The 23,033-nt window shown below is 31.3% G+C and overlaps 1 protein-coding gene and 1 pseudogene across 1 annotated transcript; one reads left to right on the top strand and one right to left on the bottom strand.

Moving 5' to 3' along the window:
• The first annotated feature begins 10,713 nt into the window (after positions 1-10,713).
• On the top strand, positions 10,714-16,598 carry LOC115723157 (protein unc-13 homolog). Its single transcript, XM_030652589.2, has 5 exons — positions 10,714-11,638; positions 12,558-13,463; positions 14,368-14,814; positions 15,016-15,202; positions 15,297-16,598. The coding sequence occupies exons 1-5, from the start codon at positions 11,006-11,008 to the stop codon at positions 16,346-16,348; spliced, it is 3,225 nt and encodes a 1,074-aa protein (XP_030508449.2). The 5' UTR covers positions 10,714-11,005; the 3' UTR covers positions 16,349-16,598.
• An 819-nt stretch (positions 16,599-17,417) lies between these two features.
• Positions 17,418-20,191, bottom strand: LOC115722675 (protein NRT1/ PTR FAMILY 5.2-like; annotated as a pseudogene).
• Between the last annotated feature and the right edge of the window lie 2,842 nt (positions 20,192-23,033).

Consider the following 23,033-nt stretch of genomic DNA (forward strand, 5'->3'; position numbering starts at 1 on the left):
ATGTTGGTACATTGCAGTCAGTGCCTCTTGTCCACTATGAATAACAGTTTGGTTTATTTATTTATTTGAAAAGTATTTTAGTACAATCTTTGAAATAATTTTTTATGGATATATATAAATATATTGACTACTGAACTACCTGCCTAATTATTAATGACTATATACTTTAGGAAAATTTTATAATATATCTTTCCACATTTTAAAAAAAATTTTAGTTAATTTTTTTTTTTTGTATGTTATATAATTCCAGTAAAACTTCTATCCAGGAATACATTTGGGACCAAGAAAATAATATTCTAATTGAGAGGTTATAACTAAATAGTGTTACACTTGAAAAAAAATCAAAATATAAAAAAATATCAATGTAACAAAAATACCAATAAACAATTCTTAATACTATATTATATTAAAATTATTTTCGAGTACATATAATATTTATACATTGTAACGTCCCCGCTTCAAGCGAAGGTCACCCATCCTTGAAATTGCTCCAGGCCAAGCACGCTTAACTGTGGAGTTCTTTCGAGATGGGCTACCGAAAAACAAGATGCACCTTGTTGATATAGGTAGTACCAATCAATCCATTTAAGCCCTATTCAACTATGTAGTCTCATACCTACATAGTCTTAGAATCATCCCACTTGACCTTCCTCAGGCGATGTGGGATTGCACAGCTTACCCGGTATTTCTCCTTACGGATCACGAGACTACTGACTGTCACAATCACCCCCCTTACGGGGTCCGACGTCCTCGTCGACCACACGTCGGCCCAATGAAGGCTTGAAGCGGGGACTTTACAAATGGTATCAAAGTCTTGACCCAGCCAGAAGTGTAGTATTTTTTGTACTCTTATTTAAAAACAAAATGTAGTATTTTTTAAAATTTGTAAAAAAAAATATATAATTTTAAAAGGAGAAGATTTTTTTTGGTTCTTAAGCTAGGTGAGTCTTAAATACAGACTTAGCTTGTCTATACCTAACATCAGACTTGATCCATTAGTATTATGTCAACGAAATTTGGATGAAATGAATATAGTGTAACTGAGAAAAAATATTTGTAATGATTTTCATAATTCATGAAGAATTTTATAAGAGAGAAAAGTTTGTTGACCAAAACTAAATAAGGTAGACTTCATGAACTTAATTAGTTTGAGAGTGATGTGAGAAAATTCCAACGTCTAGTTATACAAAACAATATTCCCATTAATTACCATGGATATTGGATAAGGCCAAACTTAGTGGACTTTTCTCACATTATTTTTGGAAGGTTAGTAGAACTTAGAAGGATGTATATATAGAATAGAAGATAGAATTAGACACCATGCATGGAAAGAAAAAATGTTTATATCTCTCACATAAAAAACAAAGCCACCTTTCTTCACTTTTTTTGGCTTGGTTTGGTGTTTCTTTTCTACACAAGAGGGCTAATTTTTGACTTTGTGTCATAGTTTAATATTTTTGGTTGTATTCTGTTAACTTATATAGAAAACCAATAAAAAAAAATATTTTATTACTAAAAATTTATTTAACTAGATCAATTTGACCTTAACAATATTAATAATATTAAAAAATAATTGTTACTTTATATATCTAGAGATATAATTTTTTTTTTTATTTCAACAAATATGTAGAAATATAATCATCACTTGCAAAACAAATAATAAAATGATAAATGATATGCATTTTTCTTTTCCTTTTAAATGATCAGATCCATTGATGAAAAATAAAAAGAATATTCGTTTCATTTTATTAGGAAAAGGCATTAGATGAGTATATAACAATCTTACTACCTTTTTTTTTTTTTTTTTTTTTTTTTTTTTTTTTTGATAATCCTAGTTTGTTTTTTTTTTTTTTGTTGATAATCCTAGTTTTTTTTTTGGTAACCGATAAAGGTTAAGATAACCACGGTAACAAAAGTTACACAGAAGGAAGGGGATTTCTTCCATCCAAGAAAGTTCATTGTCTATCCTAAGGGCATGCTTAGCCAATCTATGAGCCTCAACATTAAAGTAGAAAGAGATGCCCCAGAAAAACTAGACAATAGGACTTTAATATCAGAAAAGATAACCCTCAGTTCATTTAAATACACAGTCTAGCCCTCCAAAGCTGAGATCAAAGAAAGTGAATCTAAAAAAACTTTCCTCAGAATATATATCTTTATATATTAAAAGTGTCTATCTAACGGCATTTCTTGGTTTAACAGAATATACTTAAAAATAAAAGAATATTCTATTAAATTTAACGATTAGGTTTGATCTCCCGTTAACAAATAAACCCAATAATTAAACCAAAAAATTAAACAATCTTTTACATATTAATAATCTCTTTTTAAATTAAAAAAATTATCTTAGCCCCATATCTCTCTAACAAACCTATCGTGGGAGAATATTAATAATTTTTTTTATTTATTTTTTAAAAAAGAAGATTGATTGTGTTGGCTTAGAGATTTTTAGCCTTTGGCTTAAAAAAATAAAAAGAAGATGAAATGTGCTGTAATTAGTATTTACCTTATATGTTTGTGCTTATTTTTAGTTTTATTTTTAATTTTACCACCACGAGGAGAAGGTTGAAAAATATTAGAATATGAAAATATTATTGGTGCTTATTAGTAATTTGCAAAGAATATGAAAGTCTATAAATATATAGTTGTGTAGCTATAATTAGATATGAAATGAGATAATAGAACTTTTTTCAATTAGAAGATTAATGTACATTTTACTATTAATAACATACATTATTATAATACAACTATGTTTTACTTACTAAATATACTGACACATATTTTATTTTTATAAAACAAATCGTTCAAATAATTATACTATTTTAATTATTAATTCAAATAAAAAACTAAAATATTAAATAAAATTAACACTACGTGGCTTGACACGTAACAATCATCTAGTATATCTTTATATATATAGATATATGAAAGAGGTAATATCCACATTTATTGGGAACCATTCAAAATGCACGAATTTGCTAGGATGGAAATTTTCCCATATAGGGAAGGAGTAGGGATTTGAAACGGAAGGGGGTTGATTTTTCATCATTAAATATTAATGGTAATATACATACGAAGTTATTAATTAGTAATTGAAATAAGAATAAGTAATAGAAAAAATAAATCGGTTTAAAATATAAAATAATTAGAATTAATATTTTATTTTGTTGTTTACTAAATTGATTGGAAAAAAAAAATAGAAATGCTTTAATTTGACCAAATTATTATTATTAAATGTAATTATTTTTTATTTATATATTTTTGAAGGACATATTTATTTTTTTTATTTTTAATTAATAAAAATATAATTAATATAAAGTAAGTTAAGCAAAAAAAAATATATTCTTTATAAAAATAGGGCGAGAACATTTATTTTTATTTTCTCTTTAATTTGTGTAAGGCCTACTAATTTCTCTAATTCCAAAATTTAGTAAACAAATTAAAGAGAATCAATCACATGTTGAAAAATTGTTGTGCTCCAATAAAAATATCAAACCAACATGATTACAACTCAATGACAAATAAAACAAAGGACAAAAATATAGATTAAAGAGCAATTTGCGGCGAAACCCCCTTATGTTTTGATTTTTATACACTTAACCCCCTTATCTTTATTTTTGGTGGCAAAACCCCCTTATGTTTTAATTTTTATACACTTAACCCCCTTATTTTTTTTTTGGTGGCAAAACTCCCTTATGTTTTAATTTTTTACACTTAACAAATTTAAAGTTTTAGTTAAATATTACCGTTAAATACTAACTGGATTACTACTGTATCGACTTCGAGGTTTTACCGTTACATATACAAAGGTGTATACAGTGGTCATCCAGTTGATATTTAACGGTAATATTTAACTGGCGTGTCAAATTTGCAAAGAAAAATAAACATAAGGGGGTTTTGCCACCAAAAAAAAATAAGGGGTTAAGTGTATAAAAATTAAAACATAAGGGGGTTTTGCCACAAAAAAAAAAGATAAGGGGGTTAAGTGTATAAAAATTAAAACATAAAGGGGTTTTGCCACCAAAAATAAAGATAAGGGGGTTAAGTGTATAAAAATCAAATAATAAGGGGGTTTCGCCGCAAATTGCTCTAGATTAAATAAGGTGCCCTTTGGTAACACTTTTGTTTTCTAATTTTTTAATCACAAAATGAAAGTAAAAATTTTGTTTTCAAAAATTTTGCTTTTGAAAAACAAAAATGCGTTCTGTAACAACTTTGTTTTTCAATTTTAAAAACAGAAAACAAAAGTGTGTTCTGTAAAGTTCATTTTTCATTTTTCATTTTTTGATTTTATTTACGTCGGGTTTAGGTCCGGGGTCGGATTTGGGTTCAAGTCAGAGGCCAGGTTCAGCGCCAGGGCCGTGGGGGATTTGGGTCCGGGTCATGATCGAAGTCCAAGATATTGATTAAGAAAAAAAAAACAGTTTAAAAAAATATTGAAAGTGATTTTTTTTTTTTTTTTTTTAAATTTTGATTCTCACTTAAAAAATTGAAAAGTAAAAATAGTTTTATAGAACGTGTTTTTGAAAAATATTTTCACTTTTTCAATTTTAAAAACAGAAAACTGATTAAAAAAGTATTACCAAACGGCACCTAATGTTACACATGAATCACAATATATATATATTATATATAAAAGAGATGTGAGAGCAATCTCAACACCACATACACCACAAGTGTATAATAGGGGAATCACAAAACTTGAATAAGGTCTTACACCTTTGTCCAAAAGCTTATTTCCCCTACCACAAGCACTTAGGGAAAATAAAAGAATGGAAATAGCTTTCTGGATTTATCAAGCCTATAGTGTTTCTAGCAATATGCTCTCTTGATAGAAACTTCTTCTCTTTTTCAAGGTGAACCCAAGACCTCTATTTATAGTGTTTTGAGGATCACATTTGAAAATCAAATCCTTTCATCACATGGCTGTTACCAACACATTAATTTGTGTTTAATGGGATAAAAACGTTGGACAAGAGAGCTGGAAACATGCTCAATTAATTTATATACGTTTATGAACGTTTTTAAAAATCTAGTTCCAGATGTTCGAAAACAACCATAAAACAACATAAAAATAACTATTAGACAACTATTTCCACAGAACTCAAAATGTAACTCCTCTCCGAGTTAAATCTCTTCCCAACGTCCCAATACCTATTTAAATGATATAATTGAGTATTGTAACAGTTTCTAACAGCTAGAAACTTATCTCATTAATTCCATAACTCCCATATGTAACAACTCACATAATTATATATTTATCAAATGTGATCCTTAAGTTACAATCTATTTTCAGATTTGTAACTCATCATATGTTACAATTTTATGTGTATTATTATACTATATATGATATAATATAACCTCCAACACATAATATATATAATCTCCTATTAATATATAATTTGTCACATTTAAATATTTTAATCTATATTATATTATATCAAATAATATAACATCACATACAATTGATTCTCATTCTCTTTAGTAAACATATGCCAAATTAAATTGTTGGATTGATTGAGGAATAGTAATCAAAATTAGAATAAGTAGTATGCTTAATGGTAATATAAAGGATTAAGAATTAGATTGACCCTTAATTGAATTGTTGGATTGACTGAGGAATTGATGAATTGGAATAAAAATAAGTTGTTTATTTGACTTACAGTTACACAAATCAAAATCAAAATCAGAATAGGTAGTATTGTTATTATGTCATGTATTTTTAATGAGAATGAAAATTAATTGTATGACATTGATTCTCGTTTATTTTGTTTATTAAACATTGTAATAGGAGGAGTGGGCTACTAAAATGGAGATTTATTAATTATATACGTAATTCTATAAATATTTATCAAAATACCACTATTTGAATAGTATACCAGAGATTATTCTTTACTTCGAGTGAGATGATGAGTTTTCAACTTGCCTAGGGCTCTTAAAAGACTTTGGTTCTGAAGATTTTCAAATTTTTAGTTAGTTACTAACTTTCTCTACGCATTGTTATTCTTCTTCGATAGAGCCTAGTGATTTGAGTGAGAACAGACCGTTAGTGGTGCAGCCTCATACTGTGGAAAAGTCAGATGCAGGGGCGACAATGACACAAGGGAATGTTTAAGATCAAATACTGTTAGAGGATTTAGACAGAGACTTGGAAGTAGAGATGGATGAAAGAGAAGAGATGGAGGATGTTCGTCAATAGTTCCTAGACTCGATGTCTATGTCATTGGAAGCTGACTTTGAGTTAAGTGCAGACATTGTTAAAAAAGGAGTATTAGCAAAGGTAGTTGGAAGGAGAGGCTTGTCAAAAGGTAGAGTGAAGGAAGTGCTGGAAGGAATAAGGAAACTGAAAGGCGAGTGGAGGAAGGAATATAGGGTATCTTTTCTTTGATGAGAAGGAAGACAAGAAGTTTGTTCTTAAAAAGAGGCCATGGTTGGTAAATGGGACCTTACTGAATATACCAGATTGGTCGAAGGATGGCGTGTGGCAAGATGTGAACATGGCGGTGGCTAGGTATTGGGTGGAGGCTCACGGACTCCCAACTCCCTACTTGACGTGGGAAAATACTGATATTGTGGCCAAAAAAGTTGGGGTCTATATTGACTTCGATCATGCACCACAGGCCACTATTGCGAGAAGGGGTTTTCTTAAGTTCCAGGTGGATCTACGAATTGATCAACAAATAGTGGATGGCTTCCATCTCAATATCTCTAGAGATAGGAACGAATGGATTCAGTTTAAATATCATAAACTTCCTACAATTTTGTTTTAATTCTTGCTATATGGCTCATACTTATACAAAACTGACTGAATTTACCTACCCTCCCATTGGAAGAGCGATGCCTTTGTATGGTGCTTAGTTGAAGGCTCCTAGCTTACCTCTAATGAGAAGAAGAAGACCAGAAAACTTGCCGAGAAGGAGTGTTCCAATTACACCTCAAGATGGTAAGAGCAAGAAGGTAATTTCTGGTAATAATGGTGACCCTTCCATGAGTCCAGGACAGAGGACAGTAAGGAAGCATAACGTTGGTGTTGGAAGTAGGGGCCTGGGAGGAAATCCCTCTTTCAGGTATGGACAGAGGGAGCAGAGGAGGGTGGGAACCCGACTATGGATGGTTCCTCCTCTTTGGGAAATAATAGTACATTGCTCGATAGACCTTTGGGTAATATAATTCAAAATCATCCAATGACTCCCATTGAAAATGGAAGGAGAGATGAGGTGGTGATAATGAGTTTTATGGCTGATATTAGACCCACTAGAGATCAAATGGTGGAGATTCTTCATGAGGAAGTGTGCAAGTCTAGGAGGTCTCATAATTTTTAGGGTAAATTTTAACAAGTTTTCCTTACTCTTACACTCGTTAGTATTCTCTTAAAATCCCACCCTACATATATAAAAAAATTATGAAATTTCACACAGACGAAGCCAAAACCATTGTGTTGGAAGTTATTTTATCAGGATCTAGATTTACTAACATGTATGTTGATTATAATTCTATAATCTAACATCCTAAACATGAATTCCTAAAACAATGAAAATAAACATATATAAAGTTTAGAAAATCTTTCATTGATGGCAGTGGAATATAATGACTTCTTCTATTCAGATTTCTAATTCTTGTTCCTTTCTGTCGCATGAAAGGAGAGGAGAGGAGCAGGGACGAATTTTTAGGGTCGGGGGTTTAGGTCCAGTGCGCCACAAGCAGGGGTGGCTTGCTCAAGTAGGCAACAAGGTCACGGGGAGGGGGGGGTTTCCTTGAGGTTCAGACACGGTTAGAATTTAGTTTATAGTTTTGATTTCAGTTTTAATTTTAGGGTAATTGTAATACAAAAAATGAAAATATTGATTTTGGTCAGGTGCTGGTTAGATCCGAACCTGACTATGTGTAAAATATTAACCCGTACTCGCTCGTTTACTATGAACGGGTACAACCTGATCCACACGTTCTGAAAGGGTGTTTTCCAGTTTTCGAGTTTCATGGGTTGGGACCAGATGGGTGGTTTGGTTTGAACCAAACCCGATCCTAATGTTTAGCCCTAATTTTTTAGAGAAAAGTTACAAATTAGATAAAAATAATTAATTACAAATATATAACACTTCATCTTTTGTAATAGATATTTACAAACTTGTGAAAATTGTTTAGTAATTTGTATTTTTGTAATATACATTATTTTTAAAATTGTTTTGGATATTTTTGAAAATTCCCTCACGATTATAAGGTGAAGCATTAACTTAAGGGATTACTTCATAAATATACAAAAACAACAAAAATTTTTTTTACAAAAATACGGTTTCATAGAATTTTAAATATTTTTACAATTTTTTTATATTTTATTTATAGAAAATTCGATCTTTTTATGTTGTACTATTGTCAATTTGCTGCTGATTTTTTGTTATCTGTATGTTTTTTTTTTGTTTTGATGTATTTTTATATTATTTTTATGTAGTTTTCTTGTTGTTTTCGTGTAATTTTTATAAAAAACTGTAAAAATAAAAACAAAAATTCTTTAATTATAAAAATATATATATTTTTTATAAAAAAATAGTACCTTACGTAATTATCTCTTGTCCTACCCTACCCTAGCTATTTTGGAACAATGCCAAGTGAATTTATAGGGGTAAGTTGAAAAATGCCTCTTTTATTAATTAATTAACTAAATTTGCCTCTAATTTTATATTTATTTGAAACATACCTCTTTTTATATGTATTGTACCCAAAATACCCTGACATAAGAGAGTCACATGGAGAGTATCTTGAAGTGACAGGGGCAAAATTGGTACAATGTTTAAAAAAAGAGGTAAAAATGATAGACTTTTAAAAAGAAGGTAAAAATGAAAGAGGACAATATAAAAAAGGTATAGAGTGTAATTTCCCCTTTATCTTGGGCCAAAGAAAAAGTTGAGGCCCAGTATTGTAACTCTGAGTTGCCTGTGTAGTACTCTCTTGGGCCACTTTGGACAGTCATGTAACATGTTTTGTTTTGGGCCACTATGGCTATGAGTACTTTGAAAATTATCGTTACTTGAAGACTTAGATTTTTCTTCATGTCCCATCCACTCAATCAAACTATTTTTAACCATAATTCTCTCAAAAATCAGATGATGGAGAAAGAGAGATTTACAACTTCTATTTCTCCCACACAATTCCTATAAGATATCTCCAACCAACATCATCATAATTTAGTATGGAGCCATTATATACATAGAGTTTCAAGCTTGTAACACCAAATGGTTAAACATCACATATAAAATGTTCAAAACTCATTATTTTCCCACCAATAATGTCTTGGAACTCCTACCACAAAATAAGCTCATAAATAAAATAATATAAGAATGGGTAAATATTATATTAGATCTTGTGTTTTATAAAAATCACTGATTCGACTTTCTGTTTTATTAAATGATAAAATAAATTTTTTATTTTCTAAAATAGTAAAAATAAGAACCTTAACCGATTTTTTTTTTGTCAAAATAAAACTTAATTATAACTCGATATACAGATATTATAATAAAATTGGTTATATTCTTGCATCTATTCGTGCTAGAAATTATTTTCAATCGGTTAATTATATTAATGAAAAATTGTCAAAAATTAAATTCAGTATCTCTCATTTTAGAAAATTCAGGGCATATTTTATCATTTAAAGAAACAGATAGTCCAATAAACACAAGGTCAAAAATAATATTTATCAATAAAAATTAGGGGTATATTGAGAAATACCTCTTTTATTTATCAATTAACCAAAATTACCTTTAATTTTATATTTAATTGAAATATACCTCTTTTTATATGTATTGTACCCAAAATATCCTGATATAAGGGAGTCACATGGAGAGTATATTGATGTGACAGGGGTAAAATCGGTAAAGTGTTTAGAAAAAGAGGTAAAAATGATAGGTTTTAAAAAAGAAAGTAAAAATAAAAGAAAACAATATAAAAAAGTTATAGAGTCTAATTTCCTCTAAAAATTAACAACACAATTGTACTAAAATGGCCGCATGAAAAATGACTCCTAATAATTCTTTCAAAAGTAGCCCAATAATTCTTTTTTGTAACACTACCAGTACTTATAAACTAACTAAATATAGTCATATGTTGATGACATTTTATTAGCTATAGTATGTTTTTTGCGCAAATTAATAAAACATGACTTTTAGCATTACTAATTTAATAGGGAATAACAAGAAAAGACAGTATTGTCTGTTATATAACTAACATTATTATAAAAGAGAAATAAATTCATATAAATTGATTAAACCAAATAACAAATAAAACTAAAAGCAACAAAAAGATAAAAAAGAATCATGCAGCAGATGAAATGAGAAATAATCGGTATAATAATAATATATTGATAATTAATTAATTAATTAATTAACTAATTAAACAGACAGTTTTTTAAAAATTAACCTATTTTATCAAATAGATTTTTACTAATTAAAATACATATATATCTGTCGTCCAAAGTAATCTTAGTTAGCACAAAGCCCCCTAAAATGTCTAGTACGTATTCTTCGCCAAAAAAAAAAAAAACAATAATAATTAATTAATTAACGTTGGCAAACTCATCTCCACTCATAATTATCCCATAATTAATTAATCAAAATTAAAAATTAATCCCTCTCTTAATTATTTTCTTAATTTCTCTCTCTTTTGGTAATCCACCAGCTTATTATTAGGCCCTCATGATCATATTATTGTTTCTCTCTCTTAATACAAAACCGCTGTCATAACTAACAAAACGGCCACCCCATCCCACCCACACACCCAACAAGTTTTTCCCCACATTCTCAAATATATCTCTCTCTTTTTCTTTTTTTCTCTTTCATTTTTTAATGCTGACAACTTCTTCTCACCGCTCTCTCCCGCCGTCGTATACCTGACGATCGAGAGAGAGCTAGAGAAAGAAGAGAGAAGAGAAAGAAAGAGAAAAGAGAGATAAAAAAAAATATTATTAAAAATCGCCACCACACGCCGCCGCCGTATCCATTCATCCCACGTGGCGATAATGGGTCACCCAACTCGCCGCGAAACTCTCTCCGGATCTTACCCCGCCATGTCAAGATCTAATAACCTAACTGGACCACCAGTTATGGCGGCGGATTCAGATCTCGTCTGGCCGTTCGGAAAACTCCACGGTATAGACCGTGACGATGTCCGAGAGACGGCTTACGAGATCTTCTTCACCGCTTGCCGGTCTTCTCCCGGCTTTGGCGGCCGGAACGCCTTGAATTTTTACTCAAACAATGACAATAACAATAATAATAATGGGATGAGCAGTAACAATAATAATGGGGATGGGCATAATGGTAATTGTGTGAATGGGCCTGGGCTTGGGGGTGGGCCTAAGCAGAGTGGGCATGTGGTGACGACTCCAACGAGTCGGGTTAAGCGGGCTTTGGGGTTGAAGATGATAAAGCGGTCGCCGTCGAGGAGGATGGTTTCAGGGTCGTCGAATCCGTCGTCTCCTGGGTCAACGGTCAACGCTGGTGGGTCGCCGGGAATGTCTTTCACGGTGCCTCAGCTGGGAAGAGCGAGGAGGCCGATGACTTCGGCTGAGATTATGAGGCAGCAAATGCGGGTCACCGAGCAGAGTGATAATAGGCTCCGAAAAACTCTCATGAGAACTCTCGTAGGCCAAGTACGTACGTATATTATTATTATATTATAAATTTATAATAATTACATGTGGTATAATTTTCTTATAATTACACGCTAATTAATTATTATTAAGATTTAAGAATCTAATACATCACTGGTGTCATGGTGTGTACGTACCTTATAATTAGATAAATTTTTGTATAATTGATTAAATAAATTTAAACTCGATATTAAAATATAGGATATTTGCCGTAAAATTTCTTCAACATTAATAATTGTTACGCATATAATTTTAGAAAAGAAAAAGAACTTATAATTTTATTGTAGATATATTTTTTTTTAGTCATTAAATGTCAAACTCTGAAATATATAACGATATATTATTTGATCACGCTAAAAAATATATTATCAAGTATTTTTAAATTGACATTTAACGGCCTTAATTAGCACTTATCAATCAAAAAAGTACTGCAATAAAATCTTAAAATAAAATAATTTTCCTTACATTTTTTTTTTATTAAAATCATATAACAATTACAAATATTAAAAATTTTTCCATATCCCTAAAATATATCAGTAATAAATACCATCTCTTATCTTTATTAACTTCGTTCAAAATCACAACCATATTAATTAACTGTAAGGGAAATATATAGTATTAATGTGAGATTTATCAGTTTTTAATTATATATGATTAAGATTAATTAATATTGTCTGTTGTTAAAAAAAAATATGTGGATAATATATTTTAATTTAAATAGAAATAATTAGTTAATATAATCTGTTAATTATACGATAATTTGACGTCGTCTAATTACTATTTATTATTTTTTCTTGGTTTGATCGTATTAATCGCAATAGGACATTAATGTTCACTTAATTAAAACCATCAATTGTTATTTTAAGTTAATTAATTTTTAATATAATAATTACGATTAATCATTAATTAATTATAACAGATGGGTAGGCGAGCAGAGACGATAATTCTTCCGTTAGAGCTTCTCCGCCATTTAAAACCATCGGAATTCAACGACTCCCACGAATACCACCTTTGGCAAAAACGACAACTCAAAATCCTCGAAGCAGGTCTCCTACTCCACCCATCAATCCCACTCGAAAAGCCCAACACTTTCGCCACGCGCCTCCGGGACATCATACGCGCCGGCGAGTCAAAACCTATAGACACCGGCAAAAACTCCGACACAATGAGAACCCTCTGCAACTCCGTCGTCTCGCTTTCTTGGCGGAGCCCCAACGGGTCAACACCCACCGACGTTTGTCACTGGGCCGACGGGTTCCCGGTCAACGTCCACGTCTACGTGGCACTCCTTCAGTCAATCTTCGACGTGAGAGATGAGACTTTAGTCCTTGATGAGGTGGACGAGCTTTTGGAGTTAATGAAGAAGACTTGGTCAACGCTTGGTATCACGCGCCAAATCCACAACGTGTGTTTCACGTGGGTATTGTTTCACCAATACGTGGCAACGGCTATGGTGGAGCAGGATCTGCTGTATGCGTCTCACACTATGTTGGCTGAGGTGGCAAGCGACGCTAAAAAGCTGGATAGGGATGTAGTTTGGGCCAAGATATTGTCTTCTGTGTTGGGCTCGATTTTGGGCTGGGCCGAAAAGAGAATGCTTCGTTACCATGATTATTTCTTGAAAGGTAATGTTTCTCAGATTGAGAATCTTTTGCCTTTGGCTTTGTCTGCTTCGAGAATTTTGGGAGAGGATTTTACAATCACTGAAGGTGGGAGTGGTAGTAAAGGGAAAGATAAGAGAGACATGACTGTGGTGGTCGTCGATTCATCTCGAGATCGTGTTGATCATTACATTAGATCTTCAGTCAAGAATGCTTTTGCAAAGGTAATATATATATACAATATTTACTGTTATAGTATAGTCTACTTATATATAGTATACTAAATGCCACTATATATTTAAAAAATAGAAACTTACTAGTTTGATGGGATTTTATAGAATATGTGCTCAAAAAAAGTTACTTTATGGAAGAAATGAAAAGTATATATGGAAAAAGATATTTAAAAGTAACTGGTTACTTTATATTTTCTAATTTAATTTTTAACTTTTTTTTATTTAAAAAGGCATTTTTGTAAATTTGTGCCTTGAAAACCATAAACATACAAATTCACCATATAATAATTACATTCAAATAATATATTACAGAAAAGATGCTTATTTTTTTTATTAACAAAGTGAATAACATTTATTAAAATGAAAATGAACATTATAATATATAATATACAGACTATATTTATAGGTGTACATAATTTAGACCTCATAAAATTTAAATGTTTTCACTAAAAAAAATTATATTTAATCAAAATAAAATTTATTACTAAAAGTGAAAAAATAATTAAGCATAAATTATCATTTTTTATATTATTATTAAAAGTATTAGTTACAAAAATAACAATTTGTTCATTAAATGTGATTTTTATAATAATATTTATAGTGATTAAAATTAAATTAATAACAACTTATATTAAATATTATTTTGTAGTGATAAGTAATTTTTATTTTGACTAAAAGTAATATTTAATTATAAAAAATTTATATTGTGAATAAAAAATTATTAGGAAGGTATAATTATTTGTAGTGTTTAATTATTTATTGCACATATGTTTGAATATTTTTTCTTTATATTAATGTAAAATAGTTTGCTAGAATTACATTTTGAACCCAATAAGTTATTTAACATTTTTATAAATTATTTAAATAACTAATAAATCATAACTTATTATGGCAGATAATTGAACATGCAAATTCCAAAGAAGTAAAAGAAGAGGAAGCAAGTGAAGCTCTACTTCAATTAGCGAAAGAAACAGAGGAGTTGGCCTTGAAAGAGAGGGAAGGTTTCAGCCCCATACTAAAGAGATGGCACTCGACGGCGGTGGGAGTTGCGGCGGTGACCCTTCACAGCTGTTATGGAGCTGTTTTGAAGCAGTACTTAAGTGGGGTGTCAACACTATCATGTGAGACAGTTGGAGTGCTTCAAAGGGCTGGGAAATTAGAAAAGATGTTAGTTCAAATGGTTGTCGAAGACTCTGTTGACTGTGATGATGGTGGCAAATCTATTGTTAGGGAAATGGTTCCTTATGAAGTTGATTATGTTATATTGAACCTTTTGAAGAAGTGGATTCATGAGAAATTGGCCAAAGGACATGAATGTCTTACTAGAGCTAAAGAAACTGAAGTAAGTAGTACCCTGTTATGTGTCAATATTACTATTGGTCTAACTAAGTATCAGGTCTCATATAATTTAATATAATAACTTTTAAGGAGTATCGCTAGCTAATCGTAACGCGACATGTATAGGAATGCTCATATTATATATACCTAACTAACTCTTATATATTAATTACTAATAATTACTCATATATGTGTGTGTGTTCAGACATGGAATCCAAAGTCCAAATCTGAGCCATATGCACAATCAGCTGTGGAGCTAACGAGGTTGGCTAAGGAAACAGTAGAAGAGTTCTTTGAAATTCCTATTGGAATTACTGAAGATTTAGTTCAAGATCTTGCTGATGGTTTGGAGAATCTCTTCCAAGACTATACTACGTTTGTTGCCTCATGTGGTAATATATATATAATTAATAACTTCATAAGTATATGCTAATTAATTAATAATTTCACATTAATTATATCTTGTTTGTTGATTATTATTTTTAGGTTCGAAACAAAGCTATGTACCAACACTACCTCCTCTAACTAGATGCAATAGAGACTCAAAGTTCCTCAAACTATGGAAGAAAGCAAGTCCATGTGGTACAAATCTAGAAGAATCATACCAAAATGGTATCACAAATGAAGGACACCATCCACGCCAATCAACAAGTAGGGGAACACAACGCCTTTATATAAGACTCAACACCTTACACTATCTCCTTACACACATCAACTCCTTAGACAAATCACTCTCCATGTCCCCAAGAATCATTCCCTCAACCCGAAATCGCTTTACCAATACTCGAAAAGCACAAGAAAACTCCTCCTCTTCTAATACTACTCCCTCTTCATCCTACTCTTACTTCGAAAGGGCACACTCGTCGATCCAATCGGCCGGACAACACGTCTCTGAAGTCGCGGCATACAGACTCATCTTCCTTGACTCCAACTCAGTCTTCTACGAAAGTCTTTACGTTGATGATGTCGCGAATGCAAGGATTCGTCCGGCTCTCAGAACCCTAAAACAAAACCTAACCCTAATGAGCGCTATGCTCACTGACCGGGCTCAAGCCCTGGCCATGAGAGAAGTCATGAAGGCCTCGTTCGAGGCCTTCCTGATGGTCTTGTTGGCCGGAGGAAGCTCTAGGGTTTTCCTCCGGTCTGATCAGGAAATGATAGAGGAGGATTTTGAGAGCTTGAAGAGGGTCTTCTGCACGAGTGGAGGAGGCGAAGGGTTGATCACGGAGGGAGTGGTGGAAAGGGAGGCGGAGACGGTGGAAGGAGTGATAGGTTTGATGGGGCAATGCACTGAGCAACTCATGGAAGATTTCAGTATCATAACATGTGAAACTAGTGGAATAGGAGTTGTAATGAGTAGTAGTAACAACAATGGTTCTGGTAATACTGGACTTGTACAAAAGCTTCCTATGCCTCCCACCACCGGAAGGTGGCATAGGTCCGATCCAAACACGATATTAAGAGTTTTGTGTCACAGGAATGATCGAACGGCCAATCAGTTCTTGAAAAGGAATTTCCAGCTAGCCAAGAGGAGATGATGATGATGATTGAATTAAAGTTGAAAATTGTTCATAACATGATTTTTTTTCCCTTTTAATTTATTTTTTTGGTTCAGTAATGTTTGGATCATGGGAATATAATTGTATATTGGTGTGTATTTCATTTATTTGTATCGATCATATTGTAACAAATTCCGAAGGAAATCGAGGTGGGCATTTTTTTTTTGTATGGGATAATAAGTTTGAGTGTTTAATTTGGTACATTGTAAAGGTATATATCTCAACAAAATTTAGCTGGGTAACATATATAATTTATTATATATATGTATATCATTGTATAAATTAATATTATATAACTATTATCTAACTGTTTCTCACTTAATAAAAAGTAAAAATATTTAGGAGTATTTCAAGTATTGGTATATATAATTACAACATTTGATCACATCCTTGCAAAACTAGTCTCATGTTTCGTTTTGTGTACAGGGCCATCTACGAGGGGCACTGTTGAAATAGTTATGCAGAAAATAAAGGAATGAAATTATCGAATAAGAATTTGGGTTGAGTTGTGAATTAAGTTGTTCTTTTTAAGATGTTCGCAACACTGTCTAAAATTGTACAAACAAACAATCAACCATGTCTTCCTCATGACAGTCCAATCGAACCACTATATCAGACTTGCATTGTACTACAGAGAACCGTGAAATACATCTAAAAATACTAGTGCTTGGAATACTTGATATAATCATAACAAAAATTGTAGGTGATTTTTCTATGTGAGAAAGGAATAATTTTTCTCCAAAAATAAGGTGCACACCACACCATCTCGGTCGAGACAATGCGCCTGTGATATTCAGGTCATGAACCTTTGTATGACTCCACCCCTCTTCCAAAAAAAAGGTACCCAAGCCCAACCCAAAATGCTCATATCTACACTATATATACACTTATAAATAAGTGTTCACAAAATGCACATTTTCATCATTTTTTAATAATTCGTAAAAATGTTCTAACAATTCAATTTTTTTATAAACATTTTCATCAAGGAGTAATCTAAATAATAAGATTGATAGACAAATGTATCTTTAGACTTGGAAATTTACATAATAAATACAACTTAAAATATACGAGTGATTTGTAAACATATAGGTTGACTTGAGTAGTTTTATAGTCATTTAATAGTGTAACATACAAACATGAATACAAAGTACAAACACAATAGTTGACTTTAATTATTTATTCATGATTTGGTGGTGCAACTCCATTATTAGCCCCTTTCAATTCTTCTGTTAGTACATAAATGGAATCCGACACTTCAGCCCTATACACATAATACTTAGAAATAAACAAGAAGCAAATGAGGTTAACAAAGCTCAACAATGCTAAAAAAGCATAGTAATAGTCAAGATGTGAATCATTTAGGTTGTTGAGAATCCAACCATGACCATCTCTTTTGGTTATATTAGAAACTGTAGAAAGAAGAAAACTACTAAGAAACCCTCCAACAGCTACAGTTGTCATGTTATAAGAACTCCCAAGGCTCTTCATATTTTCAGGTGCTTGATCATAGAAAAAATCGATTTTCGCCACCTCCATGAAGGCGTCGGCGATTCCCATGAAAATAAATTGGGGAAGCAAAATAAAGATTGAGAGTGGAACTTGTCCACCACTCTTGACAAGCCCTTGTTCCCTTGCAACACTTAGTCTGTGTCGCTCAGTAAGAAAAGCAACAAACATAACAATGATGTGGAAAATCATTCCGATTCCCATTCTTTGGAGGAGTGTTAATCCTCTAGGGTTTTTGGTCCATTTTTGGATGATCTTGACAAAGTACCAATCGTAGAGAACAACGCTGATGAGCATGGTTAGGGTTACGAATGCGCTGAGACTTGCGGGTGGGATTTCGAAATTGCCTATGCCTCTTTGTAGAGTGGTTCCTTGTTTGATGAACAAGGTGTTGATTTGAGCAAGCACAATACTTGGAACAAAAGTTGCTATCCATATTGGTAGCATCCTTACCATTTGTTTGGTTTCTTCCACTTTAGTCACTGAACATAGTTTCCATGGACTTGTAGTACTACTTGAGCCTGTTTTAACTGAAGCTTTGCTAAGGAACCTGAAAAATCCCACATCTCATATTCATTAAATTGTATATAGAAATATATTATATATTAGTTATATTAATGTCTTAAAAATATCCAAAGTAAATATGTACTTTATTTTAAGATAATTAATGTTGTAATTTTGTTTTTCTTTTACAACAAAGTTTAAACTGTTTTGAATAATTTAAATGTCAAAATTATAATTTCATAGATTGTTTAACTATAATTAAGTTTTATATAAAGTCTAACTACATTATGCAAATCGCTGTACGTACCAAAATACTAAAAATACTTATAAATAGTAATTATAAAACAATCACTACACAATAATTTTAATTTTCACATGAATTAATCTCAATAAATATAAATATAGGAGTAAAACATGGATAGGAGTAATTGATTTTGGGATAAAATTTTATTAAACATGGATAGGAGTAATACTAGTTGCTATATATATCCAAGAAAATAAGTAATAAGGTGATTCTAACCTTAAGGTTGGTGTGGGATAAATTCTATAAACTCCCTTCTTCTCATACACTTGAGAATCAAGCTCATAAAGGTCATTAGGATCATGAGGAAGAGGTGCCTTCCTATTCCTCATGGCCACAAAAATAACTTGGGCCATTTCTACAAAAGGGCTTCCTGTTGGCATTTTATGTCTATAGAATGGTGTACCAGCCAAAAATATGCCAATAGAAATAGCAAGCCCAAGAGTTGGAAGAGCATATCCAAGTGTCCAACCAATATTATCTTGTAACCAAACAAGAACTGTGTTAGCAAAAAATATACCAAAGAAGATGCTAAACATCCACCAATTGAAGAAGGAAATCTTTTGCTTCTTCTCCTTCGGTTCAAAATCGTCGAATTGGTCAGCACCAATCGTCGAAATGTTTGGTTTAGTGCCCCCAGTTCCGAGGGCTAGAGTGTAGAGTGCACCAAAAAACACTGCTACTTGTAAGGTAGAGGGCTTCTTGCAGTTGTTTGGGTTAGAGTCTAGGCAAGTTGGAGGTTTTAGCATTGGAATTGAAACTGATAGAGTCAACATAAACATTCCCTGTCAATAGTAATAATAAAAAAAATTAGTGAACAAATTTTCTTAATCCAATCCAATTACTTATGAGTTAACTACAAACATACTGTTTTAATTAAATGTTGACATACCCCAAGATAGATGATAGATGCAATAATAAAAGTCCAATATCGATCGACCGAGGTGAGCATCAGCAATGTAAGCACCCAAAACTGGAGTCAAAGTAACAGTTCCCACCCAATTCGTAACATTGTTTGAAGCTGTGACTGTGCCTTGATGCAACTTCTTACTCAAATATATTATCAAATTTGACTGTATCCCATAATATGCCATTCTTTCAAACACCTCATATACTTCCAAACAACAAAATATATACACATATAATTAGAGAATATCAAACCAAATATATATATAGACTATATAGTTATATTAGTTGGTTAATTAATTATTACCAACAACAAAGGCACAAGCTCTCCATCCACCTCTTTTGGATCTACGAACTGGGTTTCCTTTAAGATCAACACTACCATCTTCTGTATAATCATCATTACCTTCTTCTTCATTACCCATAATATAATCTGATCACACAATTTTTCTTTATTAATTCTCTCTCTTTTTTATATATAAGTTAATTGAGAATATAGACTTTACTATAAAGTATAAAGAGCTACCTTGGCTTTTATAGACAGCTACCAATTCCTGCCAATTAATAAATTTTTTATGTTTTATTATAAGACAGCAAAATGTGTCATTTTTTTAATTTTAATTATTACAACCAAAAAATAAATTAAATTAAATAATTTGATAGCAGGTATTGCGATCGATTAACATGGTATTATTCTATATAATTAATTAATGATTTTTATGCTACGATAATTAAAATTTCATTAAATTTTGTAGTAATTACACTAAAGTAAAATTTAAGTTATAGTGATTCTCACTAATCTAAACTAAAAAATGTGAGTGAGTGTATATATATATTTACATATATATCTTCTTCTACATTTCTGGCCGCTTATAATATATATAGTGTATATATATTGTATATATGTACGTGTTATAATATTTATTTAATTTTTTTATTAGTTCTTGTATTATATTGTAATAGAATTGTAATATCTTAATTTTCTTCTATTCTAATAAAATTTTTAACAATTTCATGGCATAAAATTGTACTTATCAAGAAAAAGACAAGAATTTCTTTCAGATGTTGTAACATATTGCTTACATGTGAATATAAACTGGCAAGTTGGTACTCAAAAACTATTAAAAATAGTGATCCACAAACTTGTTAAAGATATTAAATATTTGTTACAACCCTAAAACTAGAATACTTTTATACATAGAAAAAATAGTTTTTTTTTTCTTTTGAAAGAGAACATCAATTCATTAGGATTAAAACAACAAAGTAGGATTGACGGGAGGCAATCCCTCCCCAATACATCGAGAGTCAACTATTTTCAGGACCCTAACTTGAACAACTAGGTCATTAACAAAAGTGATACGATTACGCCTAACAAACTTTCAATTCATCTCAGCAGCCCAGTTTAAGGCTAAATCGACAGCTTTCAATTCTGCATCCAAACCTGAGAACCCTTTAGAGCTACTCGATACCATACTCCAGTGACTGCTATTGTTACAAACCCCTAGCTAACACAACCATTCCACACCATCCCTCCTTGAAAGCTCTCTTCGTAACTAGGAAATTTGAATTGAAGGGGGCCCGGACTCCCCTAACCCCAAATAAGGAATCAGGTGAGTGATCACTTCGGCCATTTCAGCATTAACAAACTCCTGGAACTTCACATTCACTTCTTCTAGAACACCGGGCCTTCATTTGTTTTCCAACAAACAACAAAGAGTTTCTGTACTTTTAAATAGCTATTTATTCGTGTTATTATTAAAGATATATACCCTATAGAAAAAGATTAAAAATTACAACTACTCTCTATGGCAAAATTGTCACAAGGACAATTAAATAAAATTTGTGAAATAACTCTACAATTCACAAATAAATTGCTGATAATATTAAGGAGTTATAAATCTTTTCATAACAAATTTGTACACTCATCAAATGTCGCTTTTAAATCAAATATGTTACATATTTATTTGTCAAAACATACTTATATTTTGTCACATTTATAGATATTATATTATTTATTACACAAAAATAACATAACACTACACTAAATTCAAAATTTATGACGATATAATTTAACCAATCAAAATAAATATTATATTGAAAATATAATATTTTTTTAAAAATTGAAAAATAAAATAGTTAAGACAGTACTCAATGTTTATTTTTGACAAATAATATCTCTAAATGGTGTTATTAGATGCCACATATTAGAATGTGAACATACAACGACTGCGTACTATACAAACGATGAAGATATTATTTATTATAATATTTTAAAATTAATTTATATACAAATTTAATCTATATCTTTATTCTTCAAGTCAACTATGTAATTTGGATCCTAACCCATTAATCATTGTCTTTTTTGATAATTAATGTCATCTGTTAATAACAAATAGATCCTAATTAATTATTATTTTATTTTCAATAATAATATTAACGTGTCCACAATTATGTGAACGTACCTAATTCAATTCTATTATCGTTAATTAATTTCATTTTCTTTTCTTTAAAAGATATTTTTCTTTTGAGAAAAATGAATTATTCCATCAAAAAAAATTGAAAGCCAAAAGGATCTTGAGATCAATATAAACTGTCTAAAATCCATTGGGTAGAAGATCCGGCCACCAAAGAGAAGTTTTAATGAAAGAACAAATTTAGTTATTAACGAATGAACAAAAGCATTACTAGGGTTACAATAAAAAATAAAGACATAAGAAAAAAACTTTCAAATATAATCAATAAAAATAGATAATACTAAACTCATTGTAATCATTTTTTTTTTGTTTGAAAGAGAGTTCACCAAAATTAAATTATTATTATATATATAAGTCATTGTTATATAAAAATCTCATTACTTTTGGTACATACATATATATAGCTATCATAAAATGGAGAAGTCGTCTTTATTAAATTTTTCGAAAATTTTGACTTCTCAAGTCTTCATTAAAAAAAAGAAATATATATTAAATAAATATGCACATCTTAATTTGGCCAACCAATATGATTCAAAAGCAAAACACGTTATAACAAACTCTTGTTTCTGTTAGGCTATTTCTATATATATATTTTGGATCACTTTATGTTCGCTTTTCGATGTTTTAGAACAGAATTACGCTTGTTTTTTATGTTTTTAAGTTTCTCGGAGTTATGGAGGCCGCGGGATGCAAAAGTACAATAAAAGACAAGTGGAGCCAAGAAAAATGCCAAATTGAAGCTCGGTGCACTTTTGGCCGCGACCATGGTGATCTCCAAAAAGGGTGTTTTTAAGGGCTCCAGTCGCCACGGCGGAGGATGCCAAGGCCGCGGCGAGAGTCCGTACGAGCAGGGGTATTTTTGTCCTTTGAACTCTAAAAATGAGAAATAAAAAGAAAACTGCAATTGAAAATTAGAGGAGGCGATTTGGAGACCTAAAACACAGTGAAGAGCGGCAAGAGGAGCAAAGTGAAG

The sequence above is a fragment of the Cannabis sativa genome, chromosome 9 (assembly GCF_029168945.1).
Source record: "Cannabis sativa cultivar Pink pepper isolate KNU-18-1 chromosome 9, ASM2916894v1, whole genome shotgun sequence".
Taxonomy (NCBI): domain Eukaryota; kingdom Viridiplantae; phylum Streptophyta; class Magnoliopsida; order Rosales; family Cannabaceae; genus Cannabis; species Cannabis sativa.